The sequence below is a fragment of the Triplophysa rosa genome, linkage group LG10 (genome assembly GCF_024868665.1).
Source record: "Triplophysa rosa linkage group LG10, Trosa_1v2, whole genome shotgun sequence".
Taxonomy (NCBI): Eukaryota; Metazoa; Chordata; class Actinopteri; order Cypriniformes; family Nemacheilidae; genus Triplophysa; species Triplophysa rosa.
This window is the reverse complement of record NC_079899.1, coordinates 6,299,755-6,327,118: the sequence shown is the minus strand read 5'-3', so window position 1 is coordinate 6,327,118 and position 27,364 is coordinate 6,299,755. Positions and strand designations below refer to the sequence as shown.

The window sequence follows — 27,364 nt, the reverse complement described above, 5'->3', positions numbered from 1 at the left end:
CTGTAACATACAGGTATATTTATCACTGACCATTAAGACAGTTGTCTGGGACTTTATACACTCAAAAAAAAAGATTGTTGGTGGTTGTTTCTTTAACTTAATCAATATAGTTTGGTCTAACATATTTGTATGTGTTTCTTGTTCAAACACAATTTGAATGTGTAATACTAACATAAATAGGCGACTCTTTGACATACAGTAACTTATTCCATTTGTGTTGGGATAACCTGAATCATTTTCATTGACTAACTAAAACTACACAGTGGACTGAGTTCCCAGCATGCATTGCCCTTGTGACTGGATTTAGATAGTAAATTTCAAAATTAAATGTTATTTTATGTGTGTTTTTGTGCAGGATGAAAGATAATGAGTTTTCTTAGTGTTTACTGTTCTGTAATGTTAAAATTCATAAGATTTTCTGTTGTCTGTGATTTTTGAGGGGTTACCATAGTGGTGAAGGGTAAAGGTTTTACTTAGGTTGGGGACGAGCACATTTATGCCATTTTTGCATGTATGCAAATTTGTACTCAACTCAACTCAACTCAACTTTATTTATATAGCGCTTTTACAATTTTCATTGTTACAAAGCAGCTGTACATGAGACACATTGACTACAAGCAAAACAATCAAAGTTGTACCTGCAAAAACAAGAAAAGGTTGAAAACACAGAAGACAGACACACCCACACACAAAACACTCCACACACACAACACGCACACGCACCAACACACACAGACACAGAGACACACACACACACACACACACACGTACGTACACAGACAAGTACGCACACACACACACGCTCAGTGAGAGCACACATTTAGGATAAAGGAGAGAGAAGCACAGGTCAAATATAACAGATAATAAATTCCTATATGCAATATTAATTAAGTAAAACTTTAAGATTCTAAAGCAGCCCCCCCGGTCAGGCAGATAGTGCAAAAACAGTATGCAAACGGTGGCGAGGAACCCAAAACTCTAATCGAGAAAAAAAACCTCAGGAGAACCCAGGCCCAACCAGGGGATTCCAGTTCCCCTCTGGCAAAAGCTGCTGCCTCTGCACAAGCTCCAGAGAACTTGCACAACAAGGCTAAATAAAATAAATAAACTTAATAATAAAATAAATTATAGTTTAAGATTATCATTAATAATCTAATAGCATTTGAAGTTTTGTGGTGAAGACATGTCAAGAGACCGCGTCCTTCTTTATCCAGCTCTATCATCTCAGCTCTTGTCAGGTCCCCACTTCCCATTCTCCGCTCTACCATCAGGTCAGGCCATGAACTGCATCCTGCTCGCTGTGGTAACCTTGGAACAATGAGACAAGACTGGCTGAGAGTAGAGTACTGTTCTGTACTCTTTGATGCAACAAGTACATCAGTTGTGTTTTTGGTTCCGGTTGATCTAACTAATGCAGCCTAAACCCTCTGAAGATTTATATTATGGAAGAGTAGTGTATGCAAGATTAAAAAGATGCGTCTTTAGTCTAGATTTAAACTGACAGAGTGTGTCTGCCTCCCGGACAGTGCAGGGAAGACTATTCCAAAGTTTAGGCGCTAGATAGGAAAAGGATCTACCACCTGCACTTGATTTTGAAATTCTAGGTATTACCAACTGACAGGACGCCTGAGAGCGTAATGCACGTGAAGGACTGTAATACAAAAGGAGTTCATTCAGGTACTGAGGAGCTAAACCATGTAAGGCTTTATAGGTAATAAGCAAGATTTTAAAGTTAACGCGATGCTTTATAGGTAACCAGTGCAAGGTTGACAGAACCGGGCTAATACGTTCGTACTTTTTTGTACGTGTAAGAACTCGAGCTGCCGCGTTTTGGACCAATTGGAGTTTTTGTAATAAGCCTGCAGGGCAACCACCTAACAGTGCATTACAGTAATCTAGTCTTGATGTCATGAATGCATGAATTAACTTCTCTGCATCTGCGATTGACAGCATATGACGTAGTTTAGATATATTCTTTAAGATGGAAAAACGCAATTTTACAGGTGTTGGCGACGTGGCTCTCAAATGACAGATTACTATCGAATAGAACGCCAAGATTCTCTACTATCTGGTGCTTCTTGCTAGCACCATACATTACATCTTGCTTACATCACTGAAGCATTCAAATTTAATTGGCTCAACACAAATTAATTACATTCAACTGAAATTAAATTAAATAAATTGATGAACTTAAACTGGGTGAATTGTGTGGACAAGTAAATCTTAAATTCAAATAAATCCATTCAATTGTGTGGAAATGGGTGCCATAATAAAATTAAGTTAATCCAACAACAATTTTTTTTGAGTGTACTGTCATGTGTTCCCTTTCTGTCGGTCTCTCGACCTTGTGTCGAGCCGACAGATGGGGTTCGCTCTTGAGAACCTATCAACTTCTGACTAGTTTAGAAGAGGCCAATGAAATTGGCGAATGAAATTTGCATGCCGGACTCCGCCCCCAGATATCTGGGTATAAAAGGGAGACGACGTGCTGCATTCATTCATCTTTTGTTCTTCGGAGCCTTCACCAATGATCGACTTCGAGACTTCAATCTCTACACCGAATTACTGCTGGAATCTTATGACGTGGTGCAGCGGATGGTCCCTTCCTGCAGCGACTTCCCCTGGGCGTCTCGGCAGTTCCAGAAGTGTTCGAGTTTTTTTCTCTAAAAGAGCAAATTTCTCCAGCGTGGCATGTCCCGCTGTTCTCATGGGTGCAACACACTCATCGAGGAGGGGGACGGACACGATGTTTGCTTCCAGTACACTGGGGCAGACGTTGTGGATACGTCCTGCCCACACTGCGGGCGGTTGACGATTCAGACGTTGCCTCACGGGTGGCTGTGTTCCCATGGGACTCAGCCACCACCTCGTCTGCTCCCCGTTCTGTGACAGCAGGACTACGGCCCTGCCGTCTGCTATGGCAAGCAGCGAGGGTGATATGAGGATTACTGTGAGCGTTAATCCGCCAGCCACTGGCTCACGGACCGTTCAGACCTCGTCTCGCTCGTCTGACCGTTCCCAAGGAGACGGTCCCACCATCTTGTTCCTCAACCATGTATTCGGAAACGGTGCATGATAATGATGAGATGTCCCTTGCAGCATCGGGGGGTGATGTACTGCCATCCGACTCCGGCGATTCCTTGGAGCTCCCTCCCTCGGGGGGTCGAGCCCAGGAAGAAGCAGACATCGAAATTTCAGCCATGCTTTCCCGGGCCACCGTGAGCGTTGGGTTGCAGTGCCCGCACTGCCTCTCCCAGCGCTCGCGGCTGGCTACATGGCGCCTCGGAGTTGAGCGCGGCTCCGAGCTGCGCCCGCCCCCAGTGCCGTGTTTACCGGACGTGCATGAGGAACTTAGTAAGACCTGGAATGCCCCCTTTCCGGCACGTTCACATCAAACAAAGTTCTGTCACCCTCTCTTCCCTCAAGGGTGAGGCAGCTAGAGGATACGTCGATGTTCCCCAGGTGGAGTGTGCCGCAGCGGTGCACTCATGCCCGCAGGCGGCGGCCATCTGGGGGGCTCGACCTAGACTCCCGTCCAAAGCATATGGGGTCTCGGCATCTCTGGTGTCGTGAGCTTACATTGCGGCGGACCAAGCTGCCTCCTCTCTCCACGCTATGGCTCCTGCCAGGCCAAGGCGTTGAGAGAGCTCCACGAGGGTAAGACCGACCCAGCGCTTATGCAGGAACTCCGCGCCGCCACCGACCTCGCTCTAAGGGCGACCAAGGTGAACGCGCGGGCCCTGGGTCGGGAGATGTCCACACTTGTGGTCCATGAGAGACACCTCTGGCCGAACCTTGCACAGATGAGTAACGCCGAGAAGGTCCGCTTTCTCGACGCACCCATCTCGCAAGGGGGGGGGCTGTTTGGAGATACTGACGACCCGCAGTTCTCGACAGTAAAGAAGCAGACAGAGGATATCAAGCATATCCTCCCCCGCCGCGACTCGGCCACCCTCGGCCGTCAAGTCCAGTGCAACGTCTGCTTCCCAGCAGCCCTGGTCCTCTTCGACGGCCTCCGGCTCTGGCGCCCCCCACTCAGGCTGCTCCCCCGGAAGAGACATCGAAGAGGAGACCATCGCCCCATCAGCAGCCGCAGCGAAAGCGGCCCTCATGGGAAGACCCCAGGGAGATCAAGAATACCATCGGGCCCGACCCCAGCCACTCCATCGCTGGGGGATCGGAGAGGGACGGTTCCTGCCCCGTCTCACCACCTCTGGCCCCCTCCTTTTGAGTAAGTGGGCTAGCGCCCAAGGGATCCGTATTGCTGGCCATCGAACCACCCCCCGCAGGGGCGATGAAGCAGATCAAACCCCTAGTCCCCCTGTCTCGGTTCCTGGGAGATTGGCTCAGCTTCCCAGGCCGTCAGGCTGGCTAGGTAGGACGATCCGTCTCGGCTACGCAATCCAGTTCGCCAGACACCCTCCCAAGTTTCGGGGCATCCTCTCTACCTCAGTCAGAGGTGGGGATGCGCCTGTTCTTTGGGCCGAGGTTGCCACCCTTCTGGCGAAGGGAGCGATCGAGCCCGTCCTACCAGCCGAGATGTTCTACGGGTTTTACAGCCCGTACTTCATTGTCCCAAAAAAGGTGGGGGGCTGCGCCCCATCCGAGATCTGCGTGCCCTGAACAAGCACCTACACAAGCTGCCGTTCAGGAGGATCACGCAGAAGCGCATCCTGATGTCTGTTAGATGTCAGGACTGGTTCATGACAATCGACATCAAGGACGCGTACTTTCATGTCTCGATCCTCCCTCGACATCGGCCGTTCCTGTGTTGAATTGCCTGAAGGTTCTCAGGCAGTCAGCGGTCCCCCTGAAACAATTTCAGAGGCTCCTGGGATACATGGCATCCTCGGCGGAGGTGGTCCCCCTCGGGTTAATGCACATGCGACCGCTCCAACACTGGCTACAGAGTCGGGTTCCTTGGAGAGCGTTGTACACCGGCAGCAGGCGTATGGTCATCACGCCTGTCTGCCGACACACCCTAACCCCCTGGTCTTCTATGACCTTTTTGCGGACAGGAGTCCCCCTAGGGCAGGTGTCAAGACACGTCATGGTGACGATGGATGCCTCCCTGCAGGGTTGGGGTGCCGTGTGCAACAGGCACGCAGTGTTGGGGCGGTGGACGGGCCGCCGCCTGCGTTGGCATAACAACTGCCTAGAGTTGTGGGCTGTGCTACTTGCACTGACGGACAGCGCAGCTGCCGTGGCGTATATCAATCATCAGGGTGGCGTTCGCTCACAGCAGCTAACACGACTCGCCCGACGCATCCTCCTTTGGAGTCAACAGGTGATCAGCTCCCTGCGAGCCACACACATCCCAGGCGTCCTGAACCAGACAGCCGACGCGCTCTCTCATCAGTCGACGCCTCGTGGAGAGTGGCGACTCAATCCCCACGCGAGCTCATTTGGGAGCAGTTCGGCCAGGCACAGGTGGACCTGTTGCCTCCCCGGACTCCACCCATTGTCTGCTTTGGTACTCCCTGACCGAGGCACCCCTCGGTACGGATGCCCTTGCGCACAGCTGGCCGCGGGACAAGCGGAAGTACGCCTTCCCCCCAGTGAGCCGCATTGCACAGACCCTGTACAAGGTCAGGGAAGAGGAGCATCAAGTGGTACTAGTTGCGCCCTACTGGCCCAACCGGACTTGGTTCTCAGAGCTGGTGCTTCTGATAAGAACTCCCCCCTGGCCAATTCCCCTGACAGAGGACCTTCTGTCACAGGGGAAGGGCACGTAACAATCCATGTCTGGACGGGACGAGAAGATCCTGAGTGGCCCACCCCCTGCGTGGTTGGGACATCACTCAGGCTAGGGCCTCGGCCACTAGGCGGCTATACGCCCATAAGTGGCGCCTCTTCTCGTCCTGGTGCTCTTCTCAAAGAGAAGACCCGCGGAGTTGCTCGATCGGGAATGTGCTGACCCTTCCTCAAGAGAGACTGGAGAGTAACCTCTCCCCCCTCCTCACTGGGAGTGTATGTAGCCGCTACGGCCGCTCATCATGACCCAGTTGCTGGGAAGCCTCTGGGACAGCACGACCTGGTCATTAGGTTCCTAAGGGGCGCGAGAAGGCGACCCCCCTTCATAGCAAAAAAACATCTAATACGCACAGCACTATTAATTCATTCAAATGTTTTTTTTTGTCCCACGGCGCGGTGACACAGGCCTGCACTTATAAGTGTTGTAGGTATTAGATGTTTTTTGCTATGACAGCTGAACTTCAAGGAATTTAAACAGGTGCATCATTTAAAACATGCATTCATAATATAGTGCAGCGCTTCGTATAACGACTGGCTCATAATCATAATGAATGAAGTACGCGGGGCTGATTTAAACACATATGAGCCGCTTTTGTGATACCATAAGCGAATTGGTCTGCGCGTGAGGTTAAACACACCTTATCAACTTCAAACCGAACATTACGATGGATTCTATTGTGCTGAGAAAGATCGCTTTGTTTATGTTTTCTTAAAAGCAGTCACAGTGTAATGATGATAGTGTGCTCGGGTGCGGATGGTAATGTACAGTGTGAGCGCAGGTCAGCGGCGGAGTGGGGACAATCGCGCTCCGGCATGTTTCAGGGCACGCTAGAGATACGGGCTCTCCAATGCTTTAATTTGTTCATCTGTTAACTTATCAGAGATGCAGAACACCGCACAATAACTTTTCGGTATTGCACCAGGCACAGTCATCGTCATCATTACAAAGCGCTAAGGCCAAGCGCCTGACAAGGTCTCCACACGTTCGTTCGAATAAACGGATATGACGTTTTTTGTGGGCGTTCCCAGTAATGCAGACGCTCGTCCACACCCACTAATTAAAATGTAATTTGCATGACTGTGAACAAGAAAAAGAAAATGAAAACGAAAATGAAAACAAAAACGAAAATGAAATAAAATGAAAATCAAAGTTTACATTTTAATTTGAATTGTGTCAGTATTGTTGCGTGAACATTAATAAAACCTTTGTAAAAAATGTTTTTACAATTTATTTTTCACATTTGCCTTTTCATTTTCATATTGGCAGTCTTGCCTCGAGATTTTAGTGAAAATGAAATGTCAAATTTCCAATTTTATTTTCTTTTTCAATTTGACAGGGACAACGCATTGTCAGTGTAAAAATGAAAATAAAATAATTTCATTTTATTTTTCATTTTGGCACATATTGTGCACGCAGTTGTGTATAATGAAATTGCTAATCTGGTTTTCATTTTCATTTTCATCGTTTAATTTATTTATTTAAATTTGGCAGGATTTGCCTCCCATACAGCAAACCTGTTTTTCGAATTCAAAATACATAAATAGCATGCAAATCATTTGGGTCTCTTTTATATGTTTAATGGTGTTTTGTGTTCTGTTGAATGTTAATCTTAGAAATGCTCAAGACATACACAAAATTTGTCATTTGATGCATTTGACTCTTGTTTACATGAGGCATTACCTCAGGTTCACACGCAGAAACATACACACAGTACACCCTCACAGCTAACACATCATCTGTCCATCTACGCATAGTAACAGCCTCCAACTGATGAATTGAATAGGCATGTGATAAATGAGCTGTTAACTAGACTCTGACAAGCCTTGTCATTTACCACTTTATGAATAAATCACATCCACAGTCCGCACGAATGTGTTTACTGCTTGGGTCAGGCCCACCAAACTCATGCATTTTTATGTGATTGTTATAGTTTGTGAATATGACATTTTAGATCTGGCCACATTGATATCAACTCATTTGCGGTAAAAATGTCCCCAGTGGGTTTGCAAGTAGTTTATACCTTATGAAATATGTTTGTCAATATGCTACCTTGTTACTCCAACACTGAAAATTAAACTATAAAAATGCCACCAATCCCATTATGGCAACACCATTGTAGCTAACTGGAAAAATGTCTTGCTGTGCTGATTATCCTCCAGTGTACCGACGTAAACACACTGAGCTGCAGTCTATCCAGCTGGAGCTACAGAGTCCTGACTGTAAACTCAGCAAACTACGGGCTTCCACCATTATGACAGACTACAATCCCAATTACTGCTTTGGCGGAAAGACTGCCTCTGTCAATGATCTGAAGGAGGTTCCGCGGCGCAACATATCTCTGACCAGGTTAGTAGCCAGCGCCAACTCGCTATGGTTCAGTCAGTCTACAGCAGGCCCCCCATGGGTTTTGGGGGACCTATAGGCTAAATCATATACTGTACATATCATCAAACCATCCATAGAGCCACTGAATTGTGGTTTATTGTCAAGGGAAAGCACTGGGTATGGTAAACATGGTGTACATGGGGTAGTAAACAAATGACGAAATTTGTTCAACATCAAGACTTGTGTTTTTATATGTAAAAGGGAAATGTGTTGAATGTGTATTGCTCTTCAATTTGTCAGATGAATTTTTAAACCACAAGTAAAATATGTAGTGTCTTAATTAATATGCAGGAATTGTAAAATGTAATATAATAATTTAATTATAAAAGTATGTTTTAATCTAGAAATATTTTAAGTATAACAAAATAATTTGACTGGCCTATACTGTTATAAAATTTGATCAAATATGCATGTATACAGTCAAACTTCAACATTTCTCACATTATCACAGTTTATTTGCTATAGTTTAGAAAATGATAATAAAATATGACAAGAACTCAGAGTTAAACTGTGTCAGAACAAATTCATCTGGATAATGTCAGATAACTCCGAAATGACGTTCGACATCAGTCAAAGTGCTCCCACTGCACTAAAGTAAAATAATCATTTCTGGGGAAAAATGGCATGTTCTTTCAACCAAAAGCAATAACAAAGTCTGCATTTTAAGTATTTATCCAGGATGTGAAAGCATAAAGTAAACAAAATAAAGATCGAAGCTCTAGCCTAACGTACTGTGCTTGCTGTAACAACATAACGTCTGGATAGCGCCATTGGTTTCTAACACCATAAAGATCCAATTTTACCTCCGACACAATTCTGGCAGTGTTGCTGAGATGCAGTCCTTCAGCGCGGATCATATGACAGTCTGTGAGGTAAAACTCCGGACAAGTCTTCTTGTATGAGTCTGTTTTAAGACATTATTACATTATGACAACTAAGATTCCATAGTGACATGACTTTTAGCTGGGATCATGTTGGTACAGTGTGACGTCTGCAACAATCGCGAAGGACTTTTTAAAAGCGCAATAATGTGCAGCCGGTTAAACTTTGATTTTCGGACAAAATGGCGCAAAGCAACAGGAGCCCATAATACCGGCGTTATGACTGGTCCGGTCACCTGTCAATCAAATGCCACGCGAAGGGTCAATTAGATAATACCAATTTAGGGCAACCAATTACCAAGCACTGCTTAATTTTGCTGTCTGTGGTGTAAAAAGGCGCATTAACAACTAAATAAAAGAGTCAGGTCGAAGTGTCTTGGTCCTAAATTTTTAGCAATTTCACTGGTAGTCCACTGTATGAAGAATTTTGGGGTAAAATATGTCACAGTTTACTTTATATTCCATCATCACTGGCATAAATGAATTACAGTGTCCTGCACCCACTAGTAAAAAATTATATCTGGTGTCTGAACAATTTTTGGTTTGACTGTATGCAAAAATGTAGCCTGACAAAATGATTAACAATATTTGTGATGTATATGCATTTGTTTGTAGAGGTTTAGGTCATGGTGCTTTTGGGGAGGTCTATGAAGGACTTGCTGTTGGGATACCAGGAGAGCCCAGCCCTATGCAGGTGGCTGTCAAGGTAAGATCTGCATACAAACATGATACATATTTCAAATTAAGACAATGTTTTAATTAAGAGGTCAGAATCATTTTTTAAACAGTAAAATATTCCGTTCATTGCTTGTGGCTTACCTAATTTTTGAATAACTCTCATAAACCTGAGAAACATGTTTGCTTGTAGGCTAACAGCCAGTGCAAATATCAAACATACTGGAAATATGTATTCCAGTACTGTAGTACTTATCTATCTTTTGGGAACTTATGTGAGTCAGACCAAAGTTACAGCATCCATGCCATTAAATGAGCCTACATATGCTTGTGTTTAGCATTGAGCCTTTACATATTTTTAAAGTAGATGTTAAAAGATAATGATGATTCCATTCTTAGACACTTCCCGAGGTGTGCTCTGAGCAGGACGAACTAGACTTTCTCATGGAAGCTCTTATAATCAGGTAAAAATAAATAAATAAAAACATTGGCTTATGTTTACAAATGCTATGTACTGTATGGCCACAAGGTCAAACTCACATCTGTTACTTAAAGGTTATCTCTCTCTAACAGCAAATTTAGTCACCAGAACATTGTACGTTGTATTGGGGTGAGTCTTCAGGCTCTGCCTCGCTTTATTCTGCTGGAACTGATGGCTGGAGGAGATCTCAAGAGCTTTCTGAGAGAAACTAGACCCAGACTAGTAAGAGCACATTCACTCACACAATTTTAGAGTCTTTTATAGCAGATTGCATGAATTCTAAACTGGATTAAAGATTGAAAAAAAACAGTTTTATTTCCTTTGTTGGCAAATATGAAAACACAAAGTTGATTATTATTATCGGTTAATTTTCTCGAAAGGGAAAAATGATTATTTCAAATGCATATACAGTAGTATATCTGCTAAAAGTGAATTATCAACATTTCAGATAACAATAGCACATAGTTGACCTTCATGCTAAAAGTCATGCCTAGACACCATTATTTTCAACTTTCTGACCTTCTGTAATATTCTCATACTTCCCAGGAGCATCCTTCCAGTCTTACAATGGTGGACCTTCTCAACATAGCCAGAGACATAGCCCGTGGCTGCCAGTACTTAGAAGAGAACCAGTTCATCCACAGGTATAATTACTGACACCCCAACACATCAATGCATTTTACAGCTCATTAACAGATGGATGGCTTGGTTTCTTCTGAAGTCAGCGTAAATTCAGTACTCATCAACTCTTGCGGCCCTCTCTTCCCTGCTATGGGAGTTCTCCTTCCTGTTGACACTCCCATCTAGAATGACATGAAAAATTAGTCCACTTAGAGCTCTAGATGAACAGCCTGGTCATCAATCCAGCTGTAGAATAGGCACACTGAGACATGTACCCATCTGTGGTTTAATTTGGAAGTTTCTCAAACAGTTTGTTGCAGGGACTTTATGTACAGCTTTGGCTTTTGGTAAGAAAAGTTTCTTTAAGGTCAGATTGCCCTTTCGCTGAATTTTTTTAATGCAGCAAAAATTTGCAGGACTTTAACTTGGAACAAAGACATGAATGATGTTTGCAGAATCACACAAATGTCCATCACCATGGCTACTTAATCTGCCTCAGAACTAAAGAATTTAGCTCATTCTCAGATTCACTCATGTACTGCATCATTCTATAACCGTTTTAACTCCAGCCAATCAGATTTTAACAGATGATTTCAGCCTGCTCTGCCAGTTTTGTATGCACTACACATCAGACAGTCTGTGAAAAGATTATGGATTGTCCATAGCTGCATTGGGCAAGATTAATATATGTTTGATACCCTTTCACAATTTTCTGTTAAATGGGTTTAAATTGTCACAATGCACAAGCAGATTAATCTTCAATTAAATGATGTTTCTAACTGTACTGAAGTAAATGCAGACGTAAAAATGTTTTCGCTTTATTGTGTCTAATAATATTTTGTTATTGCTTGTATCAACAGGGATATTGCAGCCAGGAATTGTCTTCTGACCTGCAAAGGACCAGGGAGGGTGGCTAAGATTGGGGACTTTGGGATGGCAAGAGACATCTACAGGTATGAAAGTTTGCTTACTACAAGCTCAGTAAAGTGCGCTTGTGCAAATTGACTCATATTTCACCTTAAAATTCCCCTACCTGAAACAGAAGGAAAAATGTATATTTTTCAGTCAAGCACCACCTCATAGAAAGTAAAAATGTCATGCTCATATTATAAAACATGGCATCTATCTTTGCATCTATCTTAATATTCAATTGGTCATAAAGTGGAAAAGGCTGCTTTGTGATTTTTCTTTACAACATTTTAGGTGAGTAAAAATGAAGGCGTATCTCATTCTGAAACCCTATTACAAGCTTTTATTATCGATATATTTCTCATTTTAAACAAAAGTCAAGCAACCTAATTTAATAAGCGTTCATTCAGAGTAGATTTACACTTCCTTATTATTTACGAGTTTCATCTAGAGTAATTCTGGTTGACCATGGCTGTTTGGTGTAGTACCATTCCTCTCAATGTATGTACTGGATTTTGAGACCGTAAAAAGTGTGATGGGTTTTAGTTTGATTAAAAAACTTTTTATGCCTTTGTAAGTGGGTAGCGGTATGCTTTATAATCAATTTATGTTTGAACCTGTTTATGTTTGTATTCCTGTTTTTACATTTCTGTACAGATTTGTAGTCCATGCAATACCTTTCTATTGTAATTTAAGAGATCCATTTTCTTTGCTTCCTTCAAAGTGAACAGCATGCTTCTTGGAATGTTCTCAAATCATGCTGAGATAACATGGATCATCATTTTCAGCACTAAATTGTGTACTCCATTCCAACTCGAGAGCTTGCTGTCAATGGAAAAAATAAGACACATACCAAATATGAAGAGATTTTGAAATGTTCATTTTATTTAAATTGTTGCTGGTGTTATAATTTGTAATCAGAATATTGGTTGGAAAATGCTAACAGCATTTATTAAAGCTTTGTATGAATCCGTACGATCTCATGTGTGCATTTTAGTACGATTTGCTTTTGCACCAGTGACATTAAGTTTAGAGGCAGGGCTTCAGTATTGCTTTTTTCCTAGTAATCGTATGTTTTGTTCGAATCACAAATTCATACGAATAAGCCACCTCGTCACATAGTTACGAATTCTCATGAGATCATGTTGCAATATCTGTGTGACTGGATAACATATCAGCAATAATTTTGTTTCTATGATTATTTGATCAGACTAAAAGTTAAAGGGACAATTTATCCAAAAATGAAAGAAGTCATACCGGTTTGAAATTACAAGATGATGAATAAATCATGACAGAATTTTCATTTTGGGGTAAATTATCACTTTAATATATTGTTAAACAAACAACAAAAATTGAAATGATTAATAGGCTAATAATGTATGTTACATTCCCAGTTTAAATAAAAGGGGTATGAGAGAACGTACAATAAGAATGATAAATTAAAAGAACAATCTCGTCTCAAAAATCACAACAAGACAACAGTTTCCTCGTTTTTAAGGTTTATTTCTAAGGAGTCTGTTCATACTCCTAGGAAGCGCAAGCAAACGAAGGAATGAAAAAAAACTAATTATTACAAAATGGACAATTACCTCAGGAACGGGCCCAAACAAAAACAACAAACAAAAAGATTCACTTCCTTTTAATTTACGCTGGCTTACCTCTCAAAGAAAAGACACCTTAGGCAAAATAAGGACAGGTCGCTGCTCTTCCTCCCTGTCTGGCACAAAACAGGAGAAAAGATTTAAAAAAAGGAACCCTTTCCCTACAGATACTGGAACATTGTAGGTTTTTGTGCCACCACAACACCATTTAGCAGTAAGTTTTAACAATAACACCTTTTAACAATAACACCAACATTTTTGGAACTAGGCACAAGTTCACAAAGTGTCACATCTCTCTCTTGCTGTCAACGTGATGTCCTCCTTATATGACTTGAACAGTCGGGTCAGGCAGTCTGGGAAACAGGTGCAGATGGTTATCCCCTAATTAGAGGGAGAGAGCGGCAGAGAGACACGGAGAGAGAGAGAGACACACAGCAACAAATGCCACAATAACAATAAGATACTGGACACTTTATACACCAGTAAAATATGTATGTATACTGTATATACATCAGGGACGTAACACCCCCACCAATAAGTTTTTTTATCTGTACGGAGAGAAAAAAAAGGCACAACAAGAAACTCAAGCGATTCGGCAACTATTGTCATGATCCTGTCCTCTTTGTAGTGGTTTTTCTAGTTCAGGCTGACAGGATCACGACAGCCCCATGTCTTTTGTCTTAGCCCCGCCCCCTTGTTTCCTTATTCATTATCCCGTTATCAGTTTACGCCCTTCACCTGTTGCCCTCGTTATGCCTCTTTTGTTCCTCTCTTTTAATGCCCTTGTGTTTGCTGTCCTGTGCTGGTTCGTTTGTCTTTATCCTGTCTTGTCCTGATGGCGCTGGTCTTTCTAAGTTATGTTATGTTTTAAGTCTTGAGTTTTGTTATGTTATACTATTTTGTTATTGTTTTCCCCCTCGAGGGATTTTGAGTTCTGTTTTGTCTATGAGTTGACATAAGTGTCTTTTGTTGAAGAGCTGTCTGCACTTGGGTTCTGTTCCTGTCAGTTTCATGACAACTATATTGTCAGTGCCTTCCGATGCCTAATGTCAAGGTTATAGCCTTGTATAACAAGAGCCCAGCGCATTAGTCGCTGTTTGCATTTCTCATTTCAGACAAAAAGGTTAGCGGATTATGGTCTGTAAAGACAGTTACAACTCCGCAACCACCACCAAGATAAACTTTGAAATGTTGTTGTAATGGGGTTCAATGTAGGGAAGGAAGGAGGCGGGAACCGGCGAACATTTAACAATAAGCTTTAATAAAATAACCAAACAATAACACGGAATTAAAGGGCCCGGTCCTCTCTCGTCGGCAGTCCCGTCGATTCCTTCCTTTATGCTCCCAATCTCCTCCGTGGGCGATGCGGGACCGGCGCACGCACAGCTGATTTCCATTATCACTCATGCCACCGGCCCCGCCCCACGGCTCCCGTCCCGCCTTCCTCGCCACATACCCCCAACGCCCCTTATAGGCCGGGGGGTACGACCGAGACTGTACCTACTCCCCCCTCGGGGAGCCAGTCTCGGCGTCCGCAGTGCCTGGGGGTATGTACGGACGAGACGAGAAGCGGAGACGGGAGCATGAGGATCGACAGGAACGAGAGAGGGGAGAGAGGAAAAAAAATTTTTTGGTCCGGTTCCCTGACACGCTGTCGCTCGGTCCTCAGCCCAGCCCAGAGGCTCTTCCTTGCGGTGCTACGTTGTGGTGCTGGACGTTCGGTGGATGGCCCGATCCTCCTCCACCTCCTGGCGGCCGGCGATGGCTTCTGGCTGAGGGCAGCCGGCAACGAGTTCCCCGTTTCCTGTTCCTCACCATCATGGCTGTTGGCAACAGGATTCCTGGCAACAGGATGTTGGCAATTGAGCTCTCCATCCCCACAGATTCCTCTCGCTCTAGCACCACTGCCTCGGGCAGCCGCTGGCAGACGTCCCTCATCCGCGCTGCCCAAACTCCTCAGCACCGCGAGGCCGCTCGGCGGCGAGGGCTCTTCGACAGCATGTCCCTCCTTCCTCCCGGGTTTCGACAACCGGTGTAACGGGGTTCAATGTAGGGAAGGAAGGAGGCGGGAACCGACGAACATTTAACAATAAGCTTTAATAAAATAACTAAACAATAACAAAACTTAACATGTCCGGGCCCGGTCCTCTCTCGTTGGCAGTGCCGTCGATTCCTCCCTTTATGCTCGCAATCTCTTCCGTGGGCGATGCGGGACCAGCGCAAGCACATCTGATTTCTATTATCAGTCACACCACCGGCCCCGCCCCACAGCTCCCGTCCCGCCTTCCTCACCACAGTTGTAGTGCCAGAACTAAAGCAAAAGCTTCCTTTTCAACGGTACTGTAGTTGAGCTGACACTTCGAGAATTTTTTTGAGAAATAACACACGGAGTGGTCAATTCCCTTGTCATCTTCCTGCAGTAACACTGTGCCCGCCCCCGAGAAGCTAGCATCGACCTCCAACTTAAAAGGCAGAGAAAAATCAGGGGCAGCCAAAACAGGCACATGTGAAAGATCTCTTGCTGCAGAAAAGGCATTTACACAACCATCGGACCACACAAAGCGTCTCTTATTGCTTAGAAGATCTGTTAGAGGAGCAACTATAGTGGAGAAATTCCTGCAAAATCCACGATAATACCACACATTCCCAAAAATCGCCTTAACTCTCTTATTCGCAGGCACCAGAAAGTCTAGAACAGACACTTTTGCTTCAACTGGTTTAACTGACCCTCTATCTACTTTCTTTCCTCGGTAAGTTACTTTGGCTTTTGCGAACTCACAAGTTCAGGGTAAGGGAGGCATCAGCCAGACGTCAGCCTTGGAAGTTCGTGCCGCGATCGGTCTGCAAAGCCTCAGGGAGACCGAATGTAGTAAATAATTTCACTAACTCCTTTACTACTGCCTGAGTTTTTAAGGAGCGCAAGGGAACCGCCTTTGGGAACCTAGTGGTAGCACACATCAAATTTAAGGACCCAACTTAGCTTGGGGAAGAGGACCCACGCAATCGATGATCACGTGTTCAAACGGTTCGTTCACAACTGGAATAGGACACATAGGAGCTGGCAGTATCTTTTGATTAGGTTTTCCGACTCTCTGACAAACATCGCATGTACGACAAAACTGCGTAACTGAAGACTTGAGGCGTGGCCAAAAGAAGTATTTTGACAAACGCTTGAACGTTTTGTTTATTCCCAGGTGTCCTCCGAGTGCATTTTCTTCATTTTCTCACTTTAGCACAGCTAAGTGATATTTAGCCGGTAGGACAAACTGGAGGGCTTCAAATAACCCCTTTAAATCCATACTGGAGCACCAATGCCTCATTAACACGCCATCATCCCAAAAATAATACGTTTTGTGGACGAGGCCTCCACAACACAGTCAGCAAGAGACGGGTGGGTCTTTTGATCTGTGGCTAATTGTGCTCTACTGATTTGAAGTGATGGATCGGGCTTCAGTAACGTTTCAGTGCGTGCAGATCCTACGCGCAGTCTTGACTCGGTATGAGGGTTGGTGTTCAAGAATGACTTGTAAAGATCAATCAGTTCCTCATTTTTCTGTCTCTGCGCACGGGTCACTATGCACGCAGGAAAAGCAGATGGACACTGTAAATCTTCAGCAACGGGATCACAAGAGACCAACGGACAGGGAAAAACGTTGGCACCTGCAAAGTCATTTTCCAATATAATGTCTACACCGTTTACTGGCAATTGAGCATGCACTGCCAGATTTTCTAGACCCGTCACTAGGTCAGTCTCCAAGTGGACCTTGTGTAATGGGACAGAGGCACACACCATTTCTATACCGCGCACCAAGACATTTATGCCTGTATAGGAACTCGCTGAGAATGGCAAAACACAGTTTTTAATATAAAGGACTGTGCTGAACCTGTGCCTCTCAATATTGTTACAGTTTTGCGTTCGGACTCAGGGATCGAGGCATACTCAATTAAAACAAATGGGGAGTATGAAGAGATGTTTAACTCGTGCGATACAGGAAACGTCTGCGACAGGGCAACACTTTTTGGTCTCGCACTTTTTCTCTTCCACTCAGGACAATCTGCAATTAAATGAGCATGGTCCAAGTAATAAAAACGAACCCGCTTGCTTCTTGCAGTGGAGCTGCAAAAAACACAACATCGTTTTCATTTCTCAACTAATTTCAGTACTTTTCTATTTAAAGGCAGGGTGTCCGATTTACGAATTATGCTTGTTTAGACAAAGTCGGGCCGAGTACCAAAACAACCTTGTAGCCAATCAGCAGTAAGGTGCACAGTGCACAGGACGGACATTAGTCGAGCCGAGCGTTGACGAAAGCAAAAGATGGGGGTAGGGGTGTGTCTGTTTTGGTGATTTGAACATCAACAACGGCTAAAAGAAATCGAACACCCCGCCTTTAAGTGGAGTACAGAAATGTTTTGGCTCCTGTTAAAGATGGTTAGACTTGAAAATGTATTTATTGTCATACGGAACTGTTAAAACTCAGGCTTGTCAAGCAATCATTTAGGCTTAATAATTGTGTACACATCACTAATGTGAAATAATTTAAGGTAGATTAAATGCTCATGATCAGAACACAGCCTATTCACTTTAAAATTATGGGAAAAATCAAAACAATTCGTCTTTACTACATGACTATATACTGCTATTTCATACTTACAATGCACGGCAGTGTTATTTGTTTTACTATATCACATACATCATGTTTTACTGCTGTAACGGGCTTGCCGGATAAATAAAAGAACATCTTTTATCTTTTTATCGTCTATAATTACTACAGAAAAAGCCATTTCCACATTGAAAAACATTCGTTTTTATATAACACGTAAATTGAACTATATTACCTTGGGTGTCAGGGATCGGTGGACAGAAGAACCCAAGTGCAGGCAGGGTGGGGTTGAAGGGGTTAACAGATACTTTATTTAAACAATAAACAGAAACAAAACACCCACGAGGGGGTAACGATGACACGACTAATGTATAAAAAACTGAAAACAAAACACTTCCCTCGATGGGGCAAAAACAACAGGACAAAAATAACTAAAATATTACACGACACAACGTCTTACAAAAACATGGCAGGGTAACTAAGGCAGGGTATGGCAAAACACAAAACTCACAATACACGAACAAGGCGAGGAACAGGACCACGGGAAACAGCATGAGCAAGAGTACAAGTTACAAGAACATACATACACCACGTAATCCACGAGCAACAAGACAATGACACATGAGGACTATTTAAAGGGAAGACAAGCGAAGGATAACGACACAGGGCAGGTGAGGGTAATCAAACACGGCCGGGAAACAATACAGGAAATGAGAGGGGCGGGGCCAATGACGAGACACTGGAGAGAACGCATATTATTGTCAAAAGGACAATAATATGTTTCTCTCCACACATAACCAAAGGCTTTGTCATGAATCTGCCACAGGACCAAGAAAAACATGACTAAGTGAGGCAGAGCCATGACACTTGGGTGTTTTGTTTGATGATTCAAATAAATATCAGAAACAATCTCTAGGCTACATGTCTGTTTTCTTCTTGACTACTGCAACGTGGTTATTTATTCTGTTGCTTGTCTTGTCTACAACATATCACTGAACATGGTGCCATCTAGTGGATTCTCACGAATTACAGGCACAAATAATGGATTTCACATTTCCTTATGACAACCATTAATTTTAAAGTAGCTATAATCGAGACACGAAGCAACTAGAGACATGGTAAAGTTGTACTCTTTACGTATATCGTAAACCATTGAAATATGTTAAGAAATGTAAACGTGATTGTGCTTTTAATGCCGAAAAAGCGCAGCTCTCCCATTGGGTTCAGCTGGCTTTGTAGTGCCCTCACCAATCGCAGCAGCGGAGCAAAGCGGCCAATGCGGCGTCTAGTTATATATATATATATATATATATATATATGTGACCCTGGACAACAAAACCAGTCTTATGGGTCAATTTTTCAAAATTGAGATTTTTACATAACCTGAAAGCTGAATAAATACTTTCTATAGATATATGAGTTGTTAGAATAGGACAATATCTCGCTGAGATACAACCATTTAAAACTCTGGAATCTGAGAGCGCAAAAAATCAAAATATTGAGAAAATTGCCTTTGAAGTTCTTAATCAGGGGCACTGTGGCAGACCATCCACTCACAAAAATAAAGTTTTTATATATTTAAGGTAGTAAATTTACAAAATATCTTCATGGAACATGATCTTTACTTAATATCCTAATGATTTTTGGCATAAAAGAAAAATCGATAATTTTGACCCACACAATGTATTTTTGTCTTTTACTAAAAATGTTCCCGTGCTACTTAAGACATATATATATGTGTCTATGCCTTGAACAGTCTGGTCAATGTAATGTAAATGTAAGATACTGGACACTTTATACACCAGTAAAATATGTATGTATATCAGTGTTTACTCTGAAAAGTAATTAATTACTAGTTACTAATTACATATTCAATAGTGTAATTATATTACTGTACAAATTACTCTCTCCAAAAAGTATTTAGTTACTTATTACTAATTACTGTCACGGCGGTGCGTGGAGAAGAACCCAAATGCAGGCAGGCGGTGGTGAAGGGGTTAACAAAGACTTTAATACACGAAACACAGAGAACAAAGGAAATACCCACGAGGGGGTGTCTGATAAGATCAACTAAAATACAAAAAAAACTAAACCAAAAACTTCCCACGAGGGGGCAAAAACAAGAACTAAGATAATAAATAACACACTTACAGAACGGGACACACAGAGCAAGACAAGGCAGGAACTCGGGGAAACAAATGACACGAAGCATACAAACGCACATAGCACAAGGACCATATACACGCAATACACGAGCACAGGACAAAGAAACAAGAGGGTATATATAGGCAACACAAACGAGGGATAACGACACAGGGCAGGTTTTCTCACATAAAACCTAAGGACTCTGCCCCGATCCCGCCACACGACTAGAATTTCATAAACAAGATGGTGGTACCGTGACAGAGCCCCCCCCCCCCCNAAAGCAGATATTCTCGGCGTTACTCATCTGTGCAAGGTTCGGCCAGAGGTGTCTCTCATGGACCACAAGTGTGAACATCGCCCGACCCAGGGCCCGCGCGGTCACCTTGGTCGCCCGTAGAGCGAGGTTGGTGGCAGTGTGGAGTTCCTGCATAAGCGCTGGGTCGGTCTTACCCTCGTGGAGCTCTCTCAGCGCCTTGACCTGACAGGAGCCATAGCGTGGAGAGAGGAGGCAGCTTGGCCCGCAGGAATGTAAGCTCTCGACACCAGAGATGCTGAGACCCCACATGCTTTGGACGGGAGACTAGGTCGAGCCCCCCAGGTAGCCGCCGCCTGCGGGCACGAGTGCACCGTGGCAGCACACTCCACCTTGGGGACATCGACGTATCCTCTAGCTGCCTCACCCTCGAGGGTAGAGAGGGTGACAGAACTTGCTTGGCGTGGACGCGCCGAAAAGGGGGCGTTCGAGGTCTTACTAAGTTCCTCATGCACTTCCGGTAAACACGGCCCTGGGGGCGGGCGCGGCTTGGAGAGGCAGTGCGGGCACTGCAACTCAATGCTCACGGCGGCCTGGGAAAGCATGGCTGACATTTCGACGTCCGCTTCTTCCTGGGCTCGACCCCCCGAGGGAGGGAGCTCCGAGGAATCGCCGTAGTCGGATGGCAGTACATCACCCCCCGATGCTGCAAGGGACATCTCATCATTATCACGCACCATTTCCGAATACGTGGTTGAGGAACAAGATGGTGGGACCGTCTCCTTGGGAATGGTCAGACGAGCGAGACGAGGTCTGAATGGTCCGTGAGCCAGTGGCTGGCGGATTAACGGTCACAGTAATCCTCATATCACCCTCGCTGCTTGCCGTAGCGGACGGCAGGGCCGTAGTTCTGCCGTCACGGAATGGGGAGCAGACGAGGTGGTGGCTGAGTCCTGTGGGAACACAGCCACCCGTGACGCAACATCAGAATCGTCAACCGCCCGCAGTGCGGGCAGGACGTATCCACAACTTCTGCCCCAGCGTACTGGAAGCAGACATCTTGTCCGTCCCTCTCCTCGATGAGTGTGTTGCACCCATGAGAACAGCGGGACATGCCACGCTGCAGAAATTTGCTCTTTTAGAGAAAAAAACTAGAACACTTCTGGAACTGCCGAGATGCCCAGGGAAAGTCGCTGCAGGAAGGGACCATCTGCTGCACCACATCATAAGATTCCAGCAGTAATTCGGCGTAGAGATTGAAGTCTCGAAGTCGATCAGTGTGAAGGATCCGAAGAACAAAAGGTGAATGAATGCAGCACGCCGTCTCCCTTTTATACCCGGATATCCAGGGGCGGAGTCCGGCATGCAAATTTCATTCGCCAATTTCATTGGCCTTTTCTAAACTAGTCAGAAGTTGATAGGTTCTCAAGAGCGAACCCCATCTGTCAGCTCAACACAACGTCGAGAGACCGACAGAAACGGAACACAGAAGACAGACATACCCACATACAGAACACTCCACACACACAATATGCACATGTACTAACACACATAGACATAGACACACACACACGGACACGCAGACACACGGACGTGCACGCACGCACACACACAGACACACACGCACGCACACACACGCACGCACGCACAGTGAGAACACAAATTTAAGATAAAGGAGAGAGAAGCACAGGTCAAATATAACAGACTATAAATTCCTATATGCAATATCCTATATGCAATATTAATTAAGTAAAACTTTAAAATTCGAAAGCAGCCCCCCCGGCCAAGCAAATAGTGCAAAAAACAGTATGCAAACAGTGTAGAGGGACCCAAAACTCTAATCGAGAAAAAAAAACCTCATGAGAACCCAGGCCCAACCAGGGGATTCCAGTTCCCCTCTGGCAAAAGCTGCTGCCTCTGCACAAGCTCGACTAGGCTAAATAAAAATAAATAAATTTAGTAATTTATTTTACCAAGGTAAATTATAGTTTTACGATTATGATTAATAATCGAATAGCATTTGAAATTTTGTGGTGAAGACGTGTCAAGCGACCAAATTTTTTTTTCATTCAGATATGCAACATGTCATCCTTTCATTTGTGGTTTATATTGAACATATTTCACTATTTTTACAATGCATACTGCAAATAATAATAATGTATTTGCATGGTAATCAACTGCCATCCAGTTTTGATCTTAACAATTAATAAATGTATGTATCATTATTACTGTAGAATGAAAATACATGTTACGTCCCTGACGTATATACACTGTATATATACATCAGTATTGGGTGTACCTAGTTACTAAGTAATTAGTTACTGTAATTTGATTACTTTTCCATTGAAAAAGTAATGTAAGGATTACTCTTGTTTTTTCTGTAATTTAATTACAGTTACTTTTGATGTAATTAAACTAAATACTTTGTGTAATATATGTGTGTGTAATAGTGGAATTGACATCAAAATTCAAAGTCTAACTTTAAAATCCATGCTTTAATGTATAATTCTCACATTTATAATACGTTGGTCAGTTAATAAATTACTTTATGTAGTTTAATAGTATTTATTTGAATGAATTAAATAAGCCGTTTCATGTCTATCCTTGAATCACTCAACTAATCAAGGTTGATATAGGATATAGAAAGTAATTTGTCACGGTCCCACCATCTTGTTTATGAAATTCTAGTCGTGTGGCGGGATAGGGGCAGAGTCCTTAGGTTTTATGTGAGAAAACCATGAGTTGTTTGTTTTTACTTCTCATGTGTTTTCTCGTGTCTCGTCATTGGCCCCGCTCCTCTCGTTTCCTTGTTATCTTTCCCTGAGTGTTTGATTACCCACACCTGCCCTGTGTCGTTATCCCTCGTTTGTGTTGCCTATATATACCCTCTTGTTTCTTTGTCCTGTGCTCGTGTATTGCGTGTATATGTCCTTGTGCTATGTGCGTTTGTATGCTTTGTGTCATTTGTTTCCCCGAGTTCCTGCTTTGTCTTGCTCTGTGTGTCCCGTTCTGTAAGTGTGTTATTTATTATCTTAGTTCTTGTTTTTGCCCCCTCGTGGGAAGTTTTTGGTTTACAGTTTTTTTGTATTTTAGTTGATCTTATCAGACACCCCCTCGTGGGTATTTCCTTTGTTCTCTGTGTTTCGTGTATTAAAGTCTTTGTTAACCCCTTCACCACCGCCTGCCTGCATTTGGGTTCTTCTCCACGCACCGCCGTGACAGAATACACGAGCCACCACCGAACCCAGCAGGCATGGAGTCGGACGAGGCGTACAGGAGCCGCCAGGCTCACGTCCTGTTCAACTTCCGCCAGAGGGGGACCCCTGTGAAGGACTTCGCCATTGACTTCCTGTCCACCGCGCGCTACTCGGGGTTCACCGAGGCAGAGTTGAAGGTAATCTTCAACAGCTGCCTCGATGAACCCTTCGAGCCAGCTGAGATGCGCCGATTGAGACACCTGGGCTTCGCGGACCAGGTTGAACTCGCGATGAATCGTGAGGAGCCCAGGGGAATGTCCATGGCGGAGCCTCTCACGGGACTGGTGGCTATCCCTGAGGACGGTCCCTTGCAGGTCGAGGTTGTGGGCATCGCCACGCCATCCCCCTCACTCTCGGCAGCCTCTCCACCATCCACCAGCCTCGTGGGCAAGCGGGGGAGGCGAGCGTCCTGGGGAACCACCTCTGAGGAGTCCCAGCCAGAGCCAGCCGTGCCTTTTACCTCCTTCCATCACACGACCACCAAACGGGTGGCTCGGCGGAAGAAGAAGAGGCAACGGCGGGCAGCGTGGACTCCAACCCGGCCGGTGCAGCCTGCGTCCAGTCCGGTGTCCAGTCTTGTGTCCAGTCCGATGTCCAGTTCGATGTCTAGTCCGATGTCCAGTCAGGTGTCCAGTCTTGTGTCCAGCCCGGCGTCCAGTCCGGTGGTCCAGCCGGCATTCAGTCCGGTGGTTCAGCCGGCATCCAGTCCGGTGATCCAGCCGGCGTCCAGTCCGGCGTCCAGTCCGATGTCCAGTCCGATGTCTAGTCCGATTTCCAGTCCGGCGTCAAGTCCTGTCCAGCCGGCCTTCCAGCCGGCGTCAAGCCCTGTCCAGCCGGCCTTCCAGCCGGCGTCAAGCCCTGTCCAGCCGGCCTTCCAGCCGGCGTCAAGCCCTGTCCAGCCGGCCTTCCAGCCGGGTCGAAGACTGTTCCCCCCAGGACTCTCTCCTAAGTCCCAGGCTCCGCGCCTCATGAGCGCGCGGGGACTGGGACTATTCCCCCAACCCTTTTGTTTACCTCCCCCCTGAACTCTTGTTTTGCCCCACCCCCCACCCTCCATGTTTGTTATTTTTGTTATCCCACCCAATCCTGTGGTCTTTGTTGTCCTGTCTACCCCTTGTCTTGTCACACATGTTGTCTCGGTTTTTGTCTTTGGTCCAGTCTGTTCAGGCTTTGTTAGTCACCCCTTGGTGGAACACCTGGAGGTGTTTATTAATATATATATATATATATATATATATATATGTGACCCTGGACAACAAAACCAGTCTTATGGGTCAATTTTTCAAAATTGAGATTTTTACATAACCTGAAAGCTGAATAAATACTTTCTATAGATATATGAGTTGTTAGAATAGGACAATATCTCGCTGAGATACAACCATTTAAAACTCTGGAATCTGAGAGCGCAAAAAATCAAAATATTGAGAAAATTGCCTTTGAAGTTCTTAATCAGGGGCACTGTGGCAGACCATCCACTCACAAAAATAAAGTTTTTATATATTTAAGGTAGTAAATTTACAAAATATCTTCATGGAACATGATCATTACTTAATATCCTAATGATTTTTGGCATAAAAGAAAAATCGATAATTTTGACCCACACAATGTATTTTTGTCTTTTACTAAAAATGTTCCCGTGCTACTTAAGACATATATATATGTGTCTATGCCTTGAACAGTCTGGTCAATGTAATGTAAATGTAAGATACTGGACACTTTATACACCAGTAAAATATGTATGTATATCAGTGTTTACTCTGAAAAGTAATTAATTACTAGTTACTAATTACATATTCAATAGTGTAATTATATTACTGTACAAATTACTCTCTCCAAAAAGTATTTAGTTACTTATTACTAATTACTGTCACGGCGGTGCGTGGAGAAGAACCCAAATGCAGGCAGGCGGTGGTGAAGGGGTTAACAAAGACTTTAATACACGAAACACAGAGAACAAAGGAAATACCCACGAGGGGGTGTCTGATAAGATCAACTAAAATACAAAAAAAACTGTAAACCAAAAACTTCCCACGAGGGGGCAAAAACAAGAACTAAGATAATAAATAACACACTTACAGAACGGGACACACAGAGCAAGACAAGGCAGGAACTCGGGGAAACAAATGACACAAAGCATACAAACGCACATAGCACAAGGACCATATACACGCAATACACGAGCACAGGACAAAGAAACAAGAGGGTATATATAGGCAACACAAACGAGGGATAACGACACAGGGCAGGTGTGGGTAATCAAACACTCAGGGAAAGATAACAAGGAAACGAGAGGAGCGGGGCCAATGACGAGACACGAGAAAACACATGAGAAGTAAAAACAAACAACTCATGGTTTTCTCACATAAAACCTAAGGACTCTGCCCCTATCCCGCCACACGACTAGAATTTCATAAACAAGATGGTGGGACCGTGACAAATTACTTTCTATATCCTATATCAACCTTGATTAGTTGAGTGATTCAAGGATAGACATGAAACGGCTTATTTAATTCATTCAAATAAATACTATTAAACTACATAAAGTAATTTATTAACTGACCAACGTATTATAAATGTGAGAATTATACATTAAAGCATGGATTTTAAAGTTAGACTTTGAATTTTGATGTCAATTCCACTATTACACACACATATATTACACAAAGTATTTAGTTTAATTACATCAAAAGTAACTGTAATTAAATTACAGAAAAAACAAGAGTAATCCTTACATTACTTTTTCAATGGAAAAGTAATCAAATTACAGTAACTAATTACTTAGTAACTAGGTACACCCAATACTGATGTATATATACAGTGTATATACGTCAGGGACGTAACATGTATTTTCATTCTACAGTAATAATGATACATACATTTATTAATTGTTAAGATCAAAACTGGATGGCAGTTGATTACCATGCAAATACATTATTATTATTTGCAGTATGCATTGTAAAAATAGTGAAATATGTTCAATATAAACCACAAATGAAAGGATGACATGTTGCATATCTGAATGAAAAAAAAATTTGGTCGCTTGACACGTCTTCACCACAAAATTTCAAATGCTATTCGATTATTAATCATAATCGTAAAACTATAATTTACCTTGGTAAAATAAATTACTAAATTTATTTATTTTTATTTAGCCTAGTCGAGCTTGTGCAGAGGCAGCAGCTTTTGCCAGAGGGGAACTGGAATCCCCTGGTTGGGCCTGGGTTCTCATGAGGTTTTTTTTTCTCGATTAGAGTTTTGGGTCCCTCTACACTGTTTGCATACTGTTTTTTGCACTATTTGCTTGGCCGGGGGGGCTGCTTTCGAATTTTAAAGTTTTACTTAATTAATATTGCATATAGGATATTGCATATAGGAATTTATAGTCTGTTATATTTGACCTGTGCTTCTCTCTCCTTTATCTTAAATTTGTGTTCTCACTGTGCGTGCGTGCGTGTGTGTGCGTGCGTGTGTGTCTGTGTGTGTGCGTGCGTGCACGTCCGTGTGTCTGCGTGTCCGTGTGTGTGTGTCTATGTCTATGTGTGTTAGTACATGTGCATATTGTGTGTGTGGAGTGTTCTGTATGTGGGTATGTCTGTCTTCTGTGTTCCGTTTCTGTCGGTCTCTCGACGTTGTGTTGAGCTGACAGATGGGGTTCGCTCTTGAGAACCTATCAACTTCTGACTAGTTTAGAAAAGGCCAATGAAATTGGCGAATGAAATTTGCATGCCGGACTCCGCCCCTGGATATCCGGGTATAAAAGGGAGACGGCGTGCTGCATTCATTCACCTTTTGTTCTT

General features: G+C 43.8%; 1 protein-coding gene across 3 annotated transcripts in view; it reads left to right on the top strand.

Annotated features, from left to right (window-relative positions):
• alk (ALK receptor tyrosine kinase) overlaps nucleotides 1-27,364 on the top strand; it is a 613,816-nt gene that overhangs the window by 562,532 nt on the left and 23,920 nt on the right. For all 3 annotated transcript variants that reach the window (XM_057343307.1, XM_057343308.1, XM_057343306.1), the window contains 6 exons: nucleotides 7,915-8,101; nucleotides 9,637-9,727; nucleotides 10,096-10,160; nucleotides 10,270-10,399; nucleotides 10,724-10,821; nucleotides 11,659-11,751. In XM_057343307.1, the coding sequence (XP_057199290.1) occupies nucleotides 7,915-8,101; nucleotides 9,637-9,727; nucleotides 10,096-10,160; nucleotides 10,270-10,399; nucleotides 10,724-10,821; nucleotides 11,659-11,751 (664 nt within the window). The remainder of the gene's footprint in view (nucleotides 1-7,914; nucleotides 8,102-9,636; nucleotides 9,728-10,095; nucleotides 10,161-10,269; nucleotides 10,400-10,723; nucleotides 10,822-11,658; nucleotides 11,752-27,364) is intronic.